At 43.5% G+C, this 21,392-nt stretch overlaps 1 protein-coding gene and 1 pseudogene across 2 annotated transcripts; one reads left to right on the top strand and one right to left on the bottom strand.

The window, feature by feature from the left end:
- The first annotated feature begins 6,249 nt into the window (after positions 1 to 6,249).
- Positions 6,250 to 8,096, top strand: LOC127530537 (E3 ubiquitin-protein ligase TRIM39-like). 2 transcript variants are annotated; one of them, XM_051937493.1, is made up of 2 exons: positions 6,250 to 6,469; positions 6,500 to 8,096. In XM_051937493.1, exons 1-2 carry the CDS (start codon positions 6,251 to 6,253, stop codon positions 7,874 to 7,876), a joined length of 1,596 nt encoding a protein of 531 aa, XP_051793453.1. In that variant the 5' UTR covers position 6,250; the 3' UTR covers positions 7,877 to 8,096. The 2 variants fall into 2 exon arrangements, with proteins under 2 accessions (XP_051793453.1, XP_051793452.1); XM_051937492.1 differs by having other exon boundaries at positions 6,250 to 8,096.
- Positions 8,097 to 12,271: 4,175 nt separating this feature from the next.
- Positions 12,272 to 17,981, bottom strand: LOC127530712 (E3 ubiquitin-protein ligase TRIM39-like; annotated as a pseudogene).
- Between the last annotated feature and the right edge of the window lie 3,411 nt (positions 17,982 to 21,392).

The following is a 21,392-nucleotide window of genomic DNA, read 5'->3' as shown; positions in this document are numbered from 1 at the left end:
TAGTTTAATGTTTATTATACAGATAATCTCATTGAGACACAGGTTCTCATTTTCAACAGAGACCTGGGGCCTATTTCATGAAGCAGGTTTTACAAACTCTGAGTTTCTTCCTCAACTCTGAGTTGATCTACTCTGAGATAGAAAACTCTGAGTTTTCGGTTTCACAACGGCTGGTTTGAGTTGGTTTAATCAACTCAGAGCAGTTTGACCCGGAGTTAAGCGCGTGCACCGCAAGTCTGAAAAGACAGCATCAATTGAACCCCGATTCGACGAGTCACCATGGAAACGGGGAAGCGAAAGGCTGCATTTTTGAACTGGAAGTTTTTAACGCGCTCATACGGCGAGTTTGAACACGTTTTTAGAAAGAAGTGCAACACCGCTGCAGCTGCAAAAGAGAGAGAGACGGCGTGGAGAACAGCCTGGATCAATGCGTAAGTTTAAATGTAGTCCTTTGTAATCGTAATAATATTACAGGGAATAACTGTCTGAATGGTAGAATATTAAGTTATTTCATTTAGAGGAAATCCTGCAGGACAGCAGCTTAAGATGAAATATAAAAACATTGTTCAAACAGGTCAGACCTCGGCATTATCTCATGGAGGTACTTCATGTTGATCATGTTTTACATTGTAAAGTAGCCTAAATATTAAGTGGCTGTTTGACTGTGCAGTTGTTTTATCCACACATAGCCTAAATGTCTGCATCCATATCATGTCCTGTTAAATAATTAAGCCTATTTGAACTAACGTATATATATATATATATATATATATATATATATATATATATATATATATATATATATATATACCTTGTAATTGTAAGTAGGCAACACTCCACAGATTTCTCCAAATGGTAGTTTAAGTTTACTGAAACATGTCACTGATCTAGGATGAAGAGGATGAACCTGTGTCTGCTGCCTTTACAGAGGGGGATCCAGAAAGGCATACAGAGGATGTTACTGATAGTTCTCTTCTCATTCACATTTTGGGTGGAATATAGAGTGTGACATTTAGCCTACACTGAAGTATTGCACATTCTCATCCTTTTAACAGAGCATGGCTGGACAGCAGCAGGATGGTTCCTCAGCTTCCACTGCACAGACTGACACAGTGAGATGGATGTTCAGGAAGGTAGTGTCTACGGATACGGGTCCGTATCCGTAGCCCACAGGCTACGGATACGGCACTTTCCATTTGCCAGACAGATATGGACCCGTACGTGAGTCTCGCGAGTCAAGAAGCTGCTAACCACTGCAAACTGTTGAAAGGTAAGCAAAGGTTAAGGTTAGGGTTAGTGTTCGGGTCAGGTTTAGGGTCCGTACCTGTCGTACCGATGCTACGGGTCCGTACAGCTAGCGTCTACCGGGAGTCACATGACCAGATCTCACGTATCTGATTGGCAAATGGCAAGTGCCGTATCCGTAGTCCACAGGCTACGAGTACGGGTCCGTACCTCTAGCAACAACCGTTCAGGAAACACCAGAGCTTCATTCTGTGGAATTCATGTGGAACTGTATAATTGAATGTCCTCTATGTATTCCCAGTTATCAGTAAAACAGATTTACAAACTGCATTTGCTGAGAAAAATCCAAAAAAACAGATTAGGAGGGCAGATCTGGAAATTGAAATACTGGAGCACAAGTTAGAGGTGGTGATGGTCACAGGAGAATTATGTTAACTACTGGAACATGAACTGAACTGTTTATTTGTAGGAAATAAAGAAGAGCAAATGAAATGTGTATCATGTCTTTATTTGCTGTGGTGGTGATGATGGAGACTTAAACTCTAAAGTGATTATTGCATACGGTGTCTCTGACTGCTCTGCTGTCCTGGATAGCTGCAGGTGGATGGGCTCATCATCTGGGTCTTCAGTTTGTAGGGCAGGGTGTTGCTCTCCTCTAATAGTGGTAATATTATGAAGAACAACACATGCCACAGTAATATCACAGGCCCTCTCAGGGGTCACCCTGAGGAGACGTAGGCTCTGGAAACGGGCTTTCAGCAGGCCTATGGTCATCTCCACCCGGGCTCTGGTCCTGCAGTGAGCCCGGTTGAAGTTCTGTTGGGGACCTGGTTCAGGGTCAGGGTATGAGGTCATCAGCCTGGGTTGGCATGGTAACCCCTGTCACCCAGCAGAAGGCCATCAAACTCTCCTGTAATGTATAGTGGATACATCAGAGCATATTAAAGGAGAGAGACAAGAGAATTCTATTGTGAAAATCTTTATGCTGCTGACCACGCTGCAGTCTGTTGCTCAGGTTAGACTCTCCATAAATCCTGGAGTCATGAACAGACCCAGACCACGTGGCCTCCACATTAGAAATGATGTATGCAGCATCACATATGATCTGGACAGTGCAGAGAATGACAGATGTTGAACTATGATGCAGTCTTTAACATTTAGAAACAGTAGTCAGTCTACCTGTAGCCTACCTGCACATTTATGCTGTGAATGGACTTCCTGTTCATGATGTGAGGGAGCTGTGATGGGGATGTGTGTGCATCTATGCAGCCAATCACACTGGGAAATCCTAAAAGAAATTAAAATGACTGATCCCAGTCTGAGGCTGCAGCACAATGTCATTAACAGAATAAGATTTAAAATGAATTTAACAGATCTCTACATCATTCACCTGCAATCCTGTGGAACTCCTCTTGATCCTCTGACAGGTTTGTGTCCAGGAAAACCACAATGACAAGTAAAAGTCGTTTCAGAGCCAGGAAAACTTTTCTGACTGTCCTCCATACAGTTGCCTTACTCTGCATCTCTGACATCATATAAAAACTTTCATTTGAAAAGAACCGCAGCGCAACACACAATATCTGCTGGATGTGAGAGCATGACTGGTTGGTAATGTAAATGTAAGGATTAGGTTGTTTATGTAGATTATGGACTTGAAACGATTACGAAACGGTACCGCTCAAACCAATAATTGTCCGGAAATGCGAGAACATTTATGCTCGGTCTGATAACAATCTACCAACGAATATTTAATGATCTGTGCAGTAATGCTGCTCCTTTATCCACTGGATCGTTAATAAAAGCTGTTCTACGCCAAAACTCGCTCGCTTACTGACTGAATGAATGAGGAAATGAAACAGCGTGTGGCTGAAAGAGGGCGGAGACGGAGAGAAACTGGAGGTTTTCTCAGATAAACCTGCTGGTGACCAGGTTAGAGTCATAGAGTCTGTTACTGCGGTAACTGACCGAGAGTTGAAGTTACCCCTCTTTGTGAAACAGGCTCGAGTTACCCCGCATTCCCTGGTTAGTTACCTCGCTTTGTGAAACGGAAAACTTTGAGTTTCCCTCATTTCAGGGTTAAGAAACTCAGAGTTTTCCCTAAAACTGCTTCGTGAAATAGGCCCCTGGTCTAATCTTCATTTATTCTGTCCTTCACAGCCTGGGATAGATGCTTGAGTCCCTCTTATTTATTCACAGATCGGTACAACTCTTTTATTTAGCACATAAGAGCAATATGTAAATAAACATATATACAGGGCCTTGTGAAAGTATTCGGCCCCCTTGAACTTTTCAACCTTTCGCCACATTTCAGGCTTCAAACATAAAGATATAAAATTTTAATTTTTTGTCAAGAATCAACAACAATTGGGACACAATCGTGAAGTGGAACGAAATTTATTGGATATTTTATACTTTTTTAACAAATAAAAAACTGAAAAGTGGGGTGTGCAATATTATTGGGCCCCTTTACTTTCAGTGCAGCAAACTCACTCCAGAAGTTCAGTGAGGATCTCTGAATGATCCAATGTTGTCCTAAATGACTGATGATGATAAATAGAATCCACCTGTGTGTAATCAAGTCTCCGTATAAATGCACCTGCTCTGTGATAGTCTCAGGGTTCTGTTTAAAGTGCAGAGAGCATCATGAAGACCAAGGAACACACCAGGCAGGTCCCAGATACTGTTGTGGAGAAGTTTAAAGCCGGATTTGGATACAAAAAGATTTCCCAAGCTTTAAACATCTCAAGGAGCACTGTGCAAGCAATCATATTGAAATGGAGGGAGTATCAGACCACTGCAAATCTACCAAGACCCGGCCGTCCCTCTAAACTTTCACCTCCAACAAGGAGAAGACTGATCAGAGATGCAGCCAAGAGGCCCATGATCACTCTGGATGAACTGCAGAGATCTACAGCTGAGGTGGGAGAGTCTGTCCATAGGACAACAATCAGTCGTACACTGCACAAATCTGGCCTTTATGGAAGAGTGGCAAGAAGAAAGCCATTTCTCAAAGATATCCATAAAAAGTCTGGTTTGAAGTTTGCCACAAGCCACCTGGGAGACACAGCAAACATGTGGAAGAAGGTGCTCTGGTCAGATGGAACCAAAATCCAACTTTTTGGCCACAATGCAAAACGATATGTTTGGCGTAAAAGCAACACAGCTCATCACCCTGAACACACCATCCCCACTGTCAAACATGATGGTGGCAGCCTCATGGTTTGGGCCTGCTTTTCTTCAGCAGGGACAAGGAAGATGGTTAAAATTGATGGGAAGATGAATGGAGCCAAATACAGGAGCATTCTGGAAGAAAACCTGTTGGAGTCTGCAAAAGACCTGAGACTGGGACGGAGATTTATCTTCCAACAGGACAATGAACCAAAACATAAAGCAAATCTACAATGGAATGGTTCACAAATAAACGTATCCGGGTGTTAGAATGGCCAAGTCAAAGTCCAGACCTGAATCCAATGGAGAATCTGTGGGCAGAGCTGAAGACTGCTGTTCACAAACGCTCTCCATCCAACCTCTCTGAGCTCGAGCTGTTTTGCAAGGAAGAATAGGCAAGAATTTCAGTCTCTGGATGTGCAAAACTGATAGAGACATACCCCAAGCGACCTGCAGCTGTAATTGCAGCAAAAGGTGGCGCTACAAAGTATTAATGCAAGGGGGCCGAATAATATTGCACGCCCCACTTTTCAGGTTTTTATTTGTTTAAAAAAGTATAAAATATCCAATAAATTTCGTTCCACTTCACGATTGTGTCCCACTTGTTGATTCTTGACAAAAAATTACAATTTTATATCTTTATGTTTGAAGCCTGAAATGTTGAAAAGTTCAAGGGGGCCGAATACTTTCACAAGGCACTGTATTATAAAATAAATCCTATCAAGAGGAACAAGTCCTAACAGATGATATTTCATATTATTTAAGAGACGTTTGAAGTCCTCCAGGGGAATCAAGTGGGACAGCTTCAGACTCTGCTGTAGTGAGTTCACGATAAAGGCAGCACAGTAAGAAAAAGATGTTTTGCTGAGTTCTGTGTGGACGGAGGACACGGTGAAAGTAATGAAGTCCTGATAACGTAGACTATGACTGAACTGTTTACGTGACATGGAGGAGGATAAATACATATGTGGGCAGCAGACCAAGGATGGATTTGTACATAAAATGGACAGTGATGACCAGTTAACCAAGGAGACTAAAGTGCAGTGAGAGGTTTACAGTCCGTAAACAGTATCCAACAGTCTGAGAGAGTGGGTCGAGGAATTCATGTAAAAATATCTCCATTATCAAGGACAGGCAAGAAGGTGGCAGCCAGAAGCTGTTTCCTGGTACTAAAAGAAAACCAGGGATTGTTCCAGAAAAAAAACAATAACAGTTTAAATGATTTTCAATGTGGGTTTTAAAACAGAAGCTTTCATCAACTGTGATGCCGAGGCATTTGGAAGAGGGGTGCTTGTGCAGTTGTAACACCAGGGGGAACTTCAGATACCTTCTCTTGACCAGAAAACAACAGAACTTTGGTTTTGTCAGCATTTAACACTAGTCTGAGGTGTAACAGATGTGACTGAATGATGTCAAATGCTGACTGAAGATATTCAAATACAAGGACAGCAGTGTTCTCTCAGCAGTAAATGATTGTGTCATCAGCATAAAGATGAACAGACTCGTTTGTTTTGACCCACATCGTTGACATTAATGGTAAAGAGAGTGGGTCCAAAGACAGAACCTTGTGGTACACCTTTGGTAACATGAATAACGCTAGAGGAGAGACCACTGAGCTGCACACACAGCTTACGATTGGTGAGATAATTTTAGAACCAGCCAACAGCTTGGTCTGATAGGCCGATGTAGCTTAACTTATATCAAGTCTAAATTTCAGACTAATGATCATTTAAACAACTTGAGTAAATTAAACCATAGATTTAAACAGTGTTTGTATTTGTTACTGCAGTTCAGTAATATCTAATGTGTTTTTTCCTCTTCTGTTCAGAGTACAGACATGTCTGCTGCCCACAAAGTGCTGACTGAGGATCACTTCCTGTGCTCCATCTGTCTGGATGTGTTCACTGATCCAGTCACCACACCATGTGGACACAACTTCTGCAAAAACTGCATCACTGATCACTGGAACATTAGTGACATCTGCCAGTGTCCCATCTGTAAAAAGGAGTTTAAGACCAGACCTGAACTGGACATCAACACTTTTATCTCTGAGATGGTCGCTGTGTTCAGACGTGAAGCTCAACAGGAAACCAGTAGCTCAGAGCAACAAGCTGCTGAAGCAGGAGAAGTTCTCTGTGACATCTGCACTGGAACCAAGCTGAAGGCCCTGAAGTCCTGCCTGGTGTGTCTGCTCTCCTACTGTGAGACTCACCTGGAGCTCCATCTGACCAAGTCAGTCCTGAAGAGACATCAGCTGGTGGATCCTGTGGAGGACCTGGAAGACAGGATGTGTCTGAAACACGACAAACCTCTGGAGCTGTTCTGTCGGACTGACGACACATGTATCTGCCTGCTCTGCTCTGTTTTAGACCACAAGACTCACCAGGTTGTTCCTCTGAAGGAAGAATATGAAGAACAGAAGGCAGAGCTGCTGAAGACGGATGCTGAAGTTCAGCAGATGATCCAGAAGAGACGCCTGAAGATCTCTGAGATCAGAGAGTCTCTGAGGATCAGTAATGATGCTGCAGACGGACAGAAAGCAGAAGGTGTTCAGGTCTTCACGGCTCTGAAGGAGATAGTTGAGAGACGCCTGAAGCAGCTGATAAAGGAGGTGGAAGACCAACAGAAAGCAGCAGAGGAACAGGCTGAAGACTCCATCCAACATCTGGAGCAACAAATCTCTGAGCTGATGAAGAGGAGCTCTGAGATGAAGCAGCTCTCAGACTCTGAAGACCACCTCCACCTCCTCCAAAGCTTCAGGGCCCTGAAAGCTGCTGCACCCACCGAGGACTTGATGGAGGTCACTGTTCATTCTTCATCATATGAGGGGACTGTGGTGAGAGCTGTAGCTCAGATAGAGGAGACGCTGACAGAAGTCATGAAGAAGATCAAACTGAAGCTAATCAAGAAGTTTGCAGTGGATGTGACTCTGGATCCTGATACAGCAAGAAATGATCTCATCCTGTCTGATGATGGGAAACAAGTGAGTCATGGTGGTATGAAGAAGAATCTTCCCAACAATCCAGAGAGATTTACTCAGTGGTTGAATGTTTTAGGAAAGCAGAGTTTCTCTTCAAGCAGATTTTACTTTGAGGTTCAGGTTAAAAGGAAGACTGGATGGGATGTAGGAGTGGTCAGAGAGTCAGTCAACAGGAAGGTACAACACTCACTGAGTCCTCAGTGTGGTTTCTGGAAGATCGGTTTGATGGACCGAGTGTACAGAGCTTCTGCTGATCCTTATGTCCGTCTCTCTGTTCTGTCACCGTATAAGAAGGTGGGAGTGTTTGTGGATTATGAGGAGGGTCTGGTCTCCTTCTATGATGCTGACAATGCAGATCACATCTACTCCTTTACAGGCTACGCTTTCACTGAACCACTCTACCCATTCCTCAATCCTCATGGGAATAATGAGGGTAAAAACTCTGCTCCTCTGATCATCACTCCGGTCAGTCACACTGAGTAGAAGAATAAAGTGATTCTCTGCTGAAGGAGCAGCTTTCTCTGGAATCATCAGCTTGGAGGTTGAATACCAGCTTTCACTTGTACATGTGTTGAACTTTATCACTCCATGCAAACAAGTCGTGGCAGCTTTCAGCAATCACACTCTTAATTTCTCCAGGAATGACCCATTCTAGTTGTAACTGTAATAAATCTACATGTTTGATCAGCTGTAGATTCTGATTCGTGTTTTTCTGCTGAGACACACCAGCTTCATCGTACTGGTTCATCTGGTTCACAAGAGCAGTTTGTGTCTCCAAGAGAGTCAAATGATCTGAAAAATCATATTTTAATGAACAGTAATAAGATCTTTATGTATTTAGGAATCAACTTTGAATCAGAATTATCCATCAAACAAACTGTGGTGGAGTCTAACAAAATGTTTTACTGAATGTTTTCCCTTTTCTGTGCCTTAAATATGAAATAATTGACCTGACTGTATGTTAAAAAGACTTACAAAAACAAAAAATAAAACTTGTTTTGTGCAAATAATGAAGGACTGTGATTGAAACCAACAGCACACAAGATTAAAAAGAATAAATTACATGAACACACAAAGAATAAAGGAGATATGGAAAGTCTGAAAACAGTTAAACAATTTTTTTCATTTCAAAACTAACAGCTCAACTCTCAGCTGACAGTAAATGAAATTACAGCTGTGGGTTTTAATCTTAGAGTTGATATTAAATGTGAGTAAAATGCATTTGATCCATCCAAGTGTCAGATAATAAATATATGAAATCATACATTATTTGCTTAATTGTGTGAATAGCAATGTGCATTTAGTGGTGAGAAAATGAAAAGAGGTCACATCAGAGTCATGATCATCTATAAAAATAGCAATTAAATGTGTATTTAGAGGAAGAAATAAATAAATTTTAGGCCTCTTTTAACACTTCTTTTAGAATCTTCCTTTATGTTTTCAGTATATATTTATATTAGTATTTCATATTTTAGCATATTTTCTCCTCTTGGTTTCACGATATCTCAACGCTTTCCAGCTCTTCCTATTGGATCCCCAGGAGAGACGAGATATATAATCTCTTCACCGAGTTCCGAGTCTACCCCCGGGTCTCCTCCCAGACGGACGTGCTCAGAAAACCTCCAGAGGAAGTCTCCCCTGAGGCATCCGAGTCAGATGGCCAAACCACCTCAACTGGTTCGTTTCGACACGAACAATCAGCAGCTCTACTCTGAGCTCCCTCCAGATGTCTGATCTTCTCACCCTATCACTAAGGCTGAGCCCAGACACCTACGGAGGAAGCTCATTTTGGCCGCTTGTATCTGTGATCTTGTTCTTTCGGTCACTACCCAAAGCTCATGACCATAGGTGAGGGTTGGAACGTAGATGGATGGTAAACTGAGAGATTCGCCTTACGGCTCAGCTCCCCCTTCACCACGACGGTTTGATCCAATGATTTCATTACTGCTGACACGGCACCAATCCTCCTCTCCATCTCATGCTCCATTTTCCCATCACTCATGAACAACATCCCAAGATACTTGAACTCCTTCACTTGGGAAAGCAACTTCCCCCCAACCCAGAGGGAACAATCCACTGCTTCCAGCAGAGAACCTTGGCTTTGGACTTGGAGGTTCTGATCCACATCTCCACTGCTTCACAGTTGGCTGCAAACCACTCCAGTGCTGCTGAAGGTCTGAGGAAGAGAACAGAATTACATCATCTGCAAAAAGCAGCACGTGATCCTGAGGTCCCCAAACTGGACACCCTCCCCACCTTGAGATCCTGTTCATAAAGACCATGAACAGGATCAGAGACAAGGAACAGCCCTGGTGGAGTTCAACAACCACTGGAAACGTGTGTGACTTTGTGCCGAGTATGAGGACACAGCTCTCACTTTGGTTGTACAGGGACCAAATGGCTTGTATCAGTGAACCTGGTACCCCATACTCCCTCAGTACCCCCACAGAGTCCCTCGGGGGACACGGCCGTAGGCCTTCTCCAGATCACAAAACACATGTGGACTGGCAGGTCGAACTCCCATAACCCCCTCAGCAGCTCCTCAAGAGTAAAGATCTGATCCACCGTTCCACGACTAGGACAGAATCTGCATTGCTCCTCCTGAATCCGAGGTTCAACAATAGGTCAAAGCCTCCCTTCCAGCAGCCAAGAAAAACTTTCCCGAGGAGGCTGAGAAGTGTGATACCACGGTAGTTGGAACACACTCTCCAGTCCCCCTTTTTGAAAATGGGAACCACCACCTCAGTCTACCACTCCACAGGTACTGTACCCAATGTCCACGCAACATTGTAGAGACGTGTCAGCCAAGACAGTCCAACAATGTCCAGGGGCCTCATTTATAAAACATTGCGTAGGATCCATACTAAAGTTTGTGTACGCCGAAAATACGAAAAGGGCGTATGCCCTTCGCCCCTGATTTATAAAACTGTGCGTAAGCACAGCTGCACGCAATTTCTTGATAAATCACCCACCAGCTGGAAGATTGCACAGGTGGATCCACCTCACATTCCGCCCAAAACACACCCACATTTTACCATGAATGGTCAATGCAAAGTAACTCATGAATGTATCTGTATATAAATAAGCTGCTGGATCCACGGCATTTTACAGCGCCGGCCTGCAGTCTTTTCCCTACGTTGCTGTGCGTCAGGATGAATGAATCATGTGTTGACCCAGGCCACCCTGCCACTAAATTTGTTATGATCATGTCCAATGTACAAATAATTTGTACACTGATTGAATGTACATTTTTTTCGGTTCACATAGACAAATTCATCTTCACTCGGAGCCCTTACAGCAGCACGAGTGCAGTCAGTTACGCCGATTACATTTGGGAAACCGGACATTGCTGCAAATTGCCGTTTAATGTTGGCCTGTTCACCCACAGTGTAAGGAAACCTGATGTATTGACTGGTCATGTTTATAATGTCATCCAAAACAGCTGGCATTATTGCGCTGAGGGTTGTGATATCCCAGACGTAAAGGACATCATTTAACTGTATATCAGACCCAGATAGGATTTAGACAACAAATGTAACCTCATATATTCTTCATATAAAACACATACCTGTCGGCCAATTCCCGCTGGAAGGAGCCGGTGTCGCCAGAAATGCCCGAGTCGTCAGCTCCTGTGTCTGTACCGGGATGGCGTGGTTTCGGCGGGTGGGTCGGTCTAAGACGGCCCAGTTCAGCACATAGATCCAAGAGTACTGCTCTAGGGAATCTGAATCGGCTTATTAGCCAGTTATCATCATGGGCAAATCCCCGTGATTCCTAAAATCTCTCTCCATTCTTAACGAGATCTTCCAGCAATCCCAGCGCATCCATTGTGCCACATTACGCACGGCTGTCACCCGCTATTTATCCGCTTGATCAGCGATTGGACTGATTGTCACAGGCCTTTTCCAAATTAGTAATCAATCAGTGCCACTCACCGCTCTATATCATTTGAAGATGGAAGTTTGAAAAATGAACTTAGTTCTGCAAATACAGTCGTAGGCTGAATGGCGCAGTATATGAACATCTACAACAATGAGGGTTTACGATTATCCGCCTCTACAAGTCTAATATGTGATAACAATAAAGGTTTGAGATCAATCTGGTTTCAATTCACCACTTCACCCTCCGGCACTGCAGTTCCCTCTGTCTCCAAAATGTGCTTAAGCAAGCATCAAAGTCGGTGCACCGGTGCGCACAATCTCACGCCAAGTTTGTTTTTAGAAATCACAACGTACACAGCGTACGCCACTTTCTACGCAAGGTTTGTGATTTACGCCCTGTTTTGTGCGTAAGCAAGCATCAAGCATCAAGGTTGGCGTGCCGGTGCGCACATTCTCACGCCAAGTTTGTTTTTATAAATCACCGCCACTTTCTAGCCCTGTTTTGTGCATACGCAAGCTTTATAAATGAGGCCCCAGAGCCTTAGGGTGAATCTGGTCCACATCTGGTGCCACTGAGGAGCTTCTTAACTACCTCAGCGACCTTTGTCATGGATATGGACAAAGATTCCCCCGAGTCTTCAGGCTCTTCCTCCCCCTCAGAGGACATGTTTACTGGGTTTAGGAGTTCCTCAAAGTGCTCTTCCCATCACCTGACAACATCCCCAGCACGGGTCAGCAGTTCTCCACCCCAACTGTACACAGTCTGATCAAAGCCCTGCCTCCTCTTCCTGAGGCATTGGACAGTTTGCCAGAACCTCCTTGAGGACAACCAAAAGGCCTTCTCCATAGCCTCCCTGAACTCCTCCCACACTCCAATTTTGCTTCCGTGACTGCCGCAGCTCCAGCCCTTTTTGCCAACCAGTACTCATCGGTGTGAAGCATGGTCATACTGGTGTGACCATGCTTCCCTCACTGCTGGTGTCCACCAGCAGATTCATCAGTTGCCGCCGCAGCAGGCACCAGTGACCCTCAGGCCATGGTTCCTAACAAGTGCTTCTGCAACAGAGGCTTTGAACATGGACCACTCAGACTCCACATCCCTAACCTCCCCCGGGATGCAGGAGAAACTCTTCCGGAGGTGGGAATTGAAAACCCCACAGACGGGGTCCTCCAGCAGATGTTCCCAGTTCACCCTCACTAAAATGGTAAATGGTAAATTGATATAACGTTTTATTATACCTGACACAATACCCAAAGCGCCTTACATTATATGTCACTTTCACACACTGATGGCGGAAGCTGCCATGCAAGGTGCTAACCACAGCCCATCAGGAGCAGTTAGGGGTTCAGTGTCTTGCTCAGGGACACCTCCACATGAGCTCCATCAGATCCAACTCACCGCCAGGTGGAGATCAGTTGACAGCTCTGCTCCTCTCTTTACTCAAGTGTCCAAGACATACGACCACAGGTCTGATGATACGACTATAAAATCGATCATCGACCTTTGATCTAAGGTGCTCTGGTACCAGGTACACTTATGAACAACCTTATGCTTGAACATGGTGTTTGTGCTAGTCTATAACTAGCATGACTAGTCGATGACTAGCACAGAAGTCTAGGCACTTAATCCGACTCCACCTTAGGGGTAGAATAAGTCAGGTGGTCCAAAACCCAGCACTTATTTAGCACTGACAAAGTTGAAAAAAAAGAAAAAAGGGGGGGGTAGTTAGCAATTCTTCTGCAACTTGATGGCAACACCTTTGACCAATCGCACTTGAAGCACTTTTGCACTTACTAAAGATTTTCCTTGTGTCTGAATTCTTGCTTGTGTTGTACGTTGCTTTGGACAAAAGTCTGCTAAATGAAATTCTTCCCAATCACCGTTCCTCCCAATCACCCCCCTCCAGGTTTCTCCATCGTTGCCCATGTGAGGGTTGAAGTTGCCCCAAGAGAACTATGGAATCCCCAGGTGGTACCCTTTCCAGGACACCACTCAGAGACTCCAAGAAGGCCAAATACTCGGAACTGCTGTTCGGTGCATAAGGACAGGCAACAGTCAGGGTTTTTCCCTCCACAATCTGAAGTCACAGAGAGGTGACCCGCTTGTTCTCCTGGGAGAATTCCACCAAAGCGGCACTCAGCTGGGGGTTCATGAGTATCCCACACCCACCCGGCACCTCTCACTCTGGACAACTCCGGAAAAGGAGAGAGTCCAACCCCTCTCCAGGATTCTGGTTCCAGAACCCTTGTTGTGCGTGGAGGTGAGCCCAACTATATCTAGCCCAGGGGTCGGCAACCCGCGGCTCCAGAGCCGCATGTGGCTCTTTCAGCCCTCTGTTGTGGCTCCCTGTAACTTTGGAAAATAAATTGTTCTGCCTTTTAGGCACGTTTCAATGCATTTTAATATAGAAAATTTTATTGTGAAATTACCGCTCTTATTTTGACGTGTCACTCCACCGGATGGGCTGCTGGGGTACTATTGCATGAGAGCGCAGAGTTGAAGCAGAGAGACAACACGGAGCTTCCGATTCCCACACGTTTCATGCCTTTTTTTGTTTTACTCCTGGAGAAGCAACGCCTGTAGTTTCACATTGTTTTGTACTCAAGAATGGCAAGCCTGTATATTAAAGCTCCACTCCAAGAAAGACACGTCTTGTCTTTGAGTAAAAAGTGCTCATGATAGGGTAATACACGTTACTCGCAAGAACACGGCTCGATGTCCAGGCAGCAGGTCAGAGAGTCAGAGGAGTGTCGTCTTGGAAAATAGGGCAGCGACTTACCGGAGAAAAGTTCTTAGCTTAAGATAAATAGATAAATAGATTTTACAAGTTAAATAGACATTCGCAAAATATTGATTTCCAGCTAACGTTATGTAAAATATGAGGTCCAGGAGCAAAAATGACATTAACCAAGTAAGACAAATATTAGTGGAAGGACACGATTTAAAAAATTAATCTATCTAATTAGAGGCTAATTAACAAGAGCACAGAGGTAAAAAAAAGCGATATATGCAGTGTTGTCTTCATTTAAATGCCAAAAGGATTTTGCGGCTCCCGGTGTTTTCTTTTCTGTGGGAAACGGGTCGAAATGACTCTTTGAGTGTTAAAGGTTGCCGACCCCTGATCTAGCCAGTATCGCTCCACCTCCTGCACCATCTCAGGTTCCTTCCCCACCAGTGAGGTGACACTCCATGTCCCCAAGGCTAGTCTACTCCACCCGGGGGCGATGCACCTAGACACCCGCTCTTGCCTACTGCCTGGTCGGCTTAGCACCCGACCCCGACTTCCTGCCGGGTGGGTCGTGGGCCTACTGGGCGGCAACCTCGTGTTACTTTTTCCTCCCCCAGACCTGGCTCCAGGGAGAGGACCTGGCTTGGGTGAGGTGGTGGCAGTTTCCTTAATGTCAAAAGTGAGGACAGCAAACTGAATGTTCCTGGACTTATCTTGTTTAATGGTGAGATCAAAGGTTAAAGATGATGCACCTGGAGGTCCAACAAACTCATCAGGGTAGGTACAGGTCTGGTGTGTCGTCACTCCCTGTCCAATCAGTGACCTCTGCAGACATCACATTATCGCCTCGACTCAGCTGGCATGGAACCCTGGCCTAGTTGGTACTAAAATAGTACCTGGTACCAGATACGACATCCCAATAGAAAAACCTCACAAACCAAGTAGAGTTGAGCCAAGTAGATGTGAGGGGGAAAGCGCCTGCTACCACCTCCATAGACCGTCTGGTTTATTCATTCAAAAGAAGCCAGACCAATTAAGCGAGTGATCCACTGCTCATTATGTACTGAAAACTACATTTATCCCCAAGAACTGATAGGTCTCTAATACAATATATACAAACTAAAGAATCTCACAATACTTCCCTTCTGAGCCTCAATTTGTTCCAAAGATTGGTCAAATCACGACTTTTTCTGATTCCTTCTCCACTTTGAACAAGTCCTGGCAGCGTTTGGATTCCCAGCATGCTCTCTGGCGTTTTCTTCTGTACTGATACAGCTTCCAGCCGAAGAGTTCTGCACAACCAAATAAAAACTTTTAGTATAGCAGCTTTTCATCCATTACACACTTCAAGATCAACACTAAGCCCACTCTTTGTTTCATTCTTATGGGATGTTTTTTTATGGGTCTACGAGACCCTCTGATGATCCCTGACTATCCAGCACCACAGAGATTCAACTCATTTATCACCAACATAAAACTCATCTGCATTAAAAACACCATCAGCTCCAAACTGATGGTGAGGTCCTGCTGAAAGTGGGCCAACTGGTAATTAGTGTTCAACAGATCTGTACAACATTGATGCAGCAGACACATTAAAGTCTGAATAAGCTGATCTGTGGAGTCACAGCAGAGAGGCTGGTGTTCAGGTTGTTCATTTTTGAGCTCTTTAGCTCCATCTGCTGTTTGATTTTCATTCCTGTATTCTTAACGTTCTTTTTGAGGCAGCGAGAGCAAACTACACCTGATGCTCTTGATATTATTGATGTTCTCTGTGTGTTCATGTAATTTATTCTTTTAATCTTGTGTGTCGTTGGTTTTAATCACAGTCCTTCATTTCTTTGCACAAAACAACAAGTTTTATTTTTGTTGCAGTTTTTTAACATACAGTCAGGTCAATTATTTCATATTTAAAACACAAAAAATGGAAAACATTCAGTAAAATATTTTGTTAGACTCCACCACAGATTGTTTGATGGATAATTCTGATTCAAAGTTGATTCCTAAATACATAAAGATCTTATTGCTGTTCATTAAACTGTGATTTTTCAGATCATTTGACTCTCTTGGAGACACAAACTGCTCTTGTGAACCAGATGAACCAGTATGATGAAGCTGGTGTGTCTCAGCAGAAAAACATGAATCAGAATCTACAGCTGATCAAACATGTAGATTTATTACAGTTACAACTAGAATGGGTCATTCCTGGAGAAATTAAGAGTGTGATTGCTGAAAGCTGCCACGACTTGTCTGCATGGAGTGATAAAGTTCAACACATGTACAAGTGAAAGCTGGTATTCAACCTCCAAGCTGATGATTCCAGAGAAGCTGCTCCTTCAGCAGAGAATCACTTTATTCTTCTACTCAGTGTGACTGACCGGAGTGATGATCAGAGGAGCAGAGTTTTTACCCTCATTATTCATGTGGGGATTAAGAATGGGTAGAGTGGTTCAGTGAAAGAGCAGCCTGTAAAGGAATAGATGTGATCTGCATTGTCAGCATCATAGAAGGAGACCAGACCCTCCTCATAATCCACAAACACTCCCACCTTCTTATACGGTGCCAGAACAGAGAGACGGACATAAGGATCAGCAGAAGCTCTGTACACTTGGTCCATCAAACCGATCTTCCAGAAACCACACTGAGGACTCAATGAGCCTCGACCCTTCCTGTTGACTGACTCTGTGACCACTCCTACCCACCATCCAGTCTACCCTTTAACCTGAACCTCAAAGTAAAATCTGCTTGAAGAGAAACTCTGTTTTCCTAAAACATTGGTCCACCAAGTAAATCTCTCTGGATTGTTGGGAAGATTCTTCTTCATACCACCATAACTCACTTGTTTCCCATCATCAGACAGGATAAGGTTAGGTTTTGCTGTATCAGGATCTAAAGTCACATCACTGCAAACTTCTTGATTAGCTTCAGTTTGGTCTTCTTCATGACTTCTGTCAGCGTCTCCTCTATCTGAGCTACAGCTCTCACCACAGTCCCCTCATATGATGAAGAATGAACAGTGACCTCCATCAAGTCCTCGGTGGGTGCAGCAGCTTTCAGGGCCCTGAAGCTTTGGAGGAGGTGGAGGTGGTCTTCAGAGTCTGAGAGCTGCTTCATCTCAGAGCTCCTCTTCATCAGCTCAGAGATTTGCTGCTCCAGATGTTGGATGGAGTCTTCAGCCTGTTCCTCTGCTGCTTTCTGTTGGTCTTCCACCTCCTTTATCAGCTGTTTCAGGCGTCTCTCAACTATTCTCCTTCAGAGCTGTGAAGACCTGAACACCTTTGCTTTCTGTCCGTCTGCAGCATCATGCTGATCCTCAGAGACTCTCTGATCTCAGAGATCTTCAGGCGTCTCTTCTGGATCATCTGCTGAACTTCAGCATCCGTCTTCAGCAGTTCTGCCTTCTGTTCTTCATATTCTTCCATTAGAGGAACAACCTGGTGAGTCTTGTGGTCTAAAACAGAGCAGAGCAGGCAGATACATGTGTGGTCGGTCCGGACAGAACAGCTCCAGAGGTTTGTCGTGTTTCGGACACATCCTGTCTTCCAGGTCCTCCACAGGATCCACCAGCTGATGTCTCTTCAGGACTGACTTGGTCAATGGAGCTCCAGGTGTAGTCTCACAGTAGGAGAGCAGACACACCAGGCAGGACTTCAGGGCCTTCAGCTTGGTTCCAGTGCAGATTTCACAGAGAACTTCTCCTGCTTCAGCAGCTTGTTGCTCTGAGCTACTGGTTCCTGTTGAGCTCACGTCTGAACACAGCGACCAGCTCAGAGATAAAAGTGTGATGTCCAGTTCAGGTCTGGTCTTAAACTCCTTTTTACAGATGGGACACTGGCAGATGTCACTAATGTTCAGTGATCAGTGATGCAGTTTTTGCAGAAGTTGTGTCCACATGGTGTGGTGACTGGATCATGGAACACATCCAGACAAGATGGAGCACAGGGAAGGATCCTCAGTCAGCACTTTGTGGGCAGCAGACATGTCTGTACTCTGAACAGAAGAGGAAAAAACACATTAGATATTACTGAACTGCACTAACAAATACAATCACTATTTAATTCTATGATATAATTCACTCAAGTTTTTCAAATGAACATAGTCTGAAATTTAGACGATGTAAGTTTAGCTACATCGGCCTATTAGACCAAGCTGTTGGCTGGTTCTCAAATTATCTCACCAATCGTAACCGCTACACACGTGGACAAAATTGTTGGTACCCCTCAGTTAAAGAAGGAAAACCCACAATTCTCACTAAAATCACTTGAAACTCACAAAATAACAATAAATAAAATTTATTGAAAATTAAATAATCAAAAACAGCCATTACTTTTGAATTGTTGATTAACATAATTATTTAAAAAAAACAAACTAATGAAACAGGCCTGGACAGAAATGATGGTACCTCTATAAAAGATTGAAAACTATTTGACCAGAGTGACATGATTAACTCAGGTGTGTCATTTAATTGACATCACAGGTGTTTCCAAAACTCATAATCAGTCAGTCTGCCTATTTTAAAGGGAGACAAGTAGTCACCCTGCTGTTTGGTGAAAAGGTGTGTACCACACTGAACATGGACAACAGAAAGCGAAGGAGAGAATTGTCCCAGGACATCCGAAAAAAAATGATAGACAAACATCTTAAAGGTAAAGGCTATAAGACCATCTCTAAACAGCTTGAAGTTCCTGTGACAACAGTGGCTCATATTATTCAGAAGTTCAAGACCCACGGGACAGTAGCCAACCTCCCTGGACGTGGCCGCAAGAGGAAAATTGATGACAAATTGAAGAGACGGATCGTTTGGAATTGTATCCAAAGAGCCCAGAGCAACCTCCAAAGAAATTAAAGGTGAACTCCAAAGGCCAAGGTACATCAGTGTCAGATCGCACCATTCGTCGTTGTTTGAGCCAAAGTGGACTTCATGGGAGACGACCAAGGAGGACACCACTGCTGAAAAAACTCATAAAAAAGCCAGACTGGAATTTGCAAAAATGCATGTTGACAAGCCACAAAGCTTCTGGGAGAATGTCCTTTGGACAGATGAGACCAAACTGGAGCTTTTTGGTAAGGCACATCAACTCTATGTTCATAGACTCAAAAACCAAGCATACGAAGAAAAGAACACTGTCCCTACGGTGAAACATGGAGGAGGCTCAGTAATGTTTTGGGGCTGCTTGCTGCATCTGGCACAGGGTGTCTTGAAAGTGTGCAAGGTACGATGAAATCTTGAAGACTATCAAGGCATTCTGGAGAGAAATGTGCTGCCTAGTGTCAGAAAGCTTGGTCTCAGTCGCAGGTCATGGGTCTTCCAACAGGACAACCATCCAAAACACACAGCCAAAAACACCCAAGAATGGCTGAGAGAAAAAGCGTTGGACTATTCTAAAGTGGCCTTCTATGAGCCCAGATCTGAATCCCATTGAACATATGTGGAAGGAGCTGAAACATGCCATTTGGAGAAGACACCCATTCAACCTGAGACAACTGGAGCTGTTTGCTCATGAGGAGTGGGCCAAAATACCTGTTGACAGCTGCCAGAACGCTCATTGACAAATACAGAAATCGTTTTAATTGCAGTGATTGCCTCAAAAGGTTGTGCAACAAAATATTAAGTTATGGGTACCATCATTTTTGTCCAGCCCTATTTCATTAGTTTGTTTTTTTTTAAATAATTATGTTAATCAAACAATTCAAAAGTGATGGCTGATTTGATTATTTAATTTTCAATAAATTTTTATTTATTGTTACTTTTGTGAGTTTCAAGTGATTTCAGTGAGAATTGTGGGTTTTTCCTTCTTTAACTGAGGGGTACCAACAATTTTGTCCACGTGTGTATGTGTGCAGCTCAGTGGTCTCTCCTGCAGCTTTCTTCAGTTACCAAAGGTGTCCACAAGGTTGTTGTCTTTGGACCCACTCGCTTTTACCATTAATGTCAACAATGTGGGTAAAAAAAAAAATGAGTCTGTTCATCGTTATGCTGATGACACAATCATTTACTGCTGAGAAGAACAACTGCTGTCCTCGTATTGAATATCTTCAGTCAGGCATTTGACATCATCAGTCGAATCTGTTACACCTCAGACTCGTGTTAAATGCTGACAAAACAAAAACTATGTTGTTTTCTGGTCAAAAGAAGGTATCTGATAAAAAAAAAAAAAAGCTTTGGTGTGCAAAACTAACAGGCTGACACTCCCAATAAATTTTGAGTTATGCATTTTCAAATTTTAATAATTTAGGCCAAAATTGCCCTCCCCCCAATCCTCGCCTGGAATTTTTAGGTTTTAAAATGCTTATATCTCTGGCTTCTTGGGTATCACAGAAACTTGAAATTTTTTCTCCAAGCTCTCTACATGTTGGTGATGTCTAGAAACAACACACACACTTCAGGACAAGTCTCTACAGAGCAGGGGGCTTGCCCAAAATGTATAAATTATTTGTTAAAAAACACTCGCGACTAGGGTTAAAGGTGTTAAAAATACTAGAAATCTACAGATTAATGTCTTAGCACCATTTAGTATTGCTCTAGGACCCAGACTGGCTTATAACTTATACAGGGGGAGCCCTCTGGGGCACATTGTTTAGAGAGATATGGACTGCTGAACATTGCCCCCCCCATGAAAAGTGCCTAATTTTCAAGAACCCTGAAGTCAATGTAGCACAGGTGGTAGAGATCTGCAAATTTGCCACAGAAACTCATCTATCCTCTTACTATAGCCATGCAAAGTCCAAACTTCTAGGCCATCACGGCATCATGCTCATTTACCCGCAAACGTAGGCCATTACTGGCTACTGGCGAATCTTAATCTATGCTACGGACAATAAGATGAAATACATGTGTATCCACTGGTGTGGTAATTATGTTGGGAATATACTTGGGGCTTTGAGCATAACAATCCACTAATGATACAAAAGGGTATTGATCATACACTGTCATACATTTTTCCATATTTTTGCTCCAGAGAGCTTTCATGTGATCTATTTATTAAAAGTTTTTCTCATAGTGTATATTGATGTATGTGTGGTATCTGATCTGTTACATGTATACTTAATAAGTTAATAGACTGGAATCTGTTTTGTTTGTTCAAATATTTGGAAGGAGATGTAGTGTTTGCTCTGGTGTCTCAGACCACAGATGGAACCTGCATTATATTCTACCCATGCCATGGGAAAGTGTTCTCCTGTTTACAGAGCCCTGTTGGAGGTGTTTTTATGAGGGTTCTTCTGTCCAAAATACTGATTTAGGGATTCTTCAGCTGTTGTAGACAAGGGGGTTTGTTTGGGGATGCTCTCTGCTTCCCCCATATGGTAGGCAATAAAGAACCATTTGTTTTAAACTCCTCCTATATGTTGAAAACCTATAAAAGTGATCGCTGGCTATTGTCAAGCAAGGAG

Source organism: Acanthochromis polyacanthus, chromosome 17, assembly GCF_021347895.1.
Source record: "Acanthochromis polyacanthus isolate Apoly-LR-REF ecotype Palm Island chromosome 17, KAUST_Apoly_ChrSc, whole genome shotgun sequence".
In the NCBI taxonomy this organism is placed as follows: Eukaryota; Metazoa; Chordata; class Actinopteri; family Pomacentridae; genus Acanthochromis; species Acanthochromis polyacanthus.
This window is presented reverse-complemented; position numbering and strand designations above follow the sequence as displayed.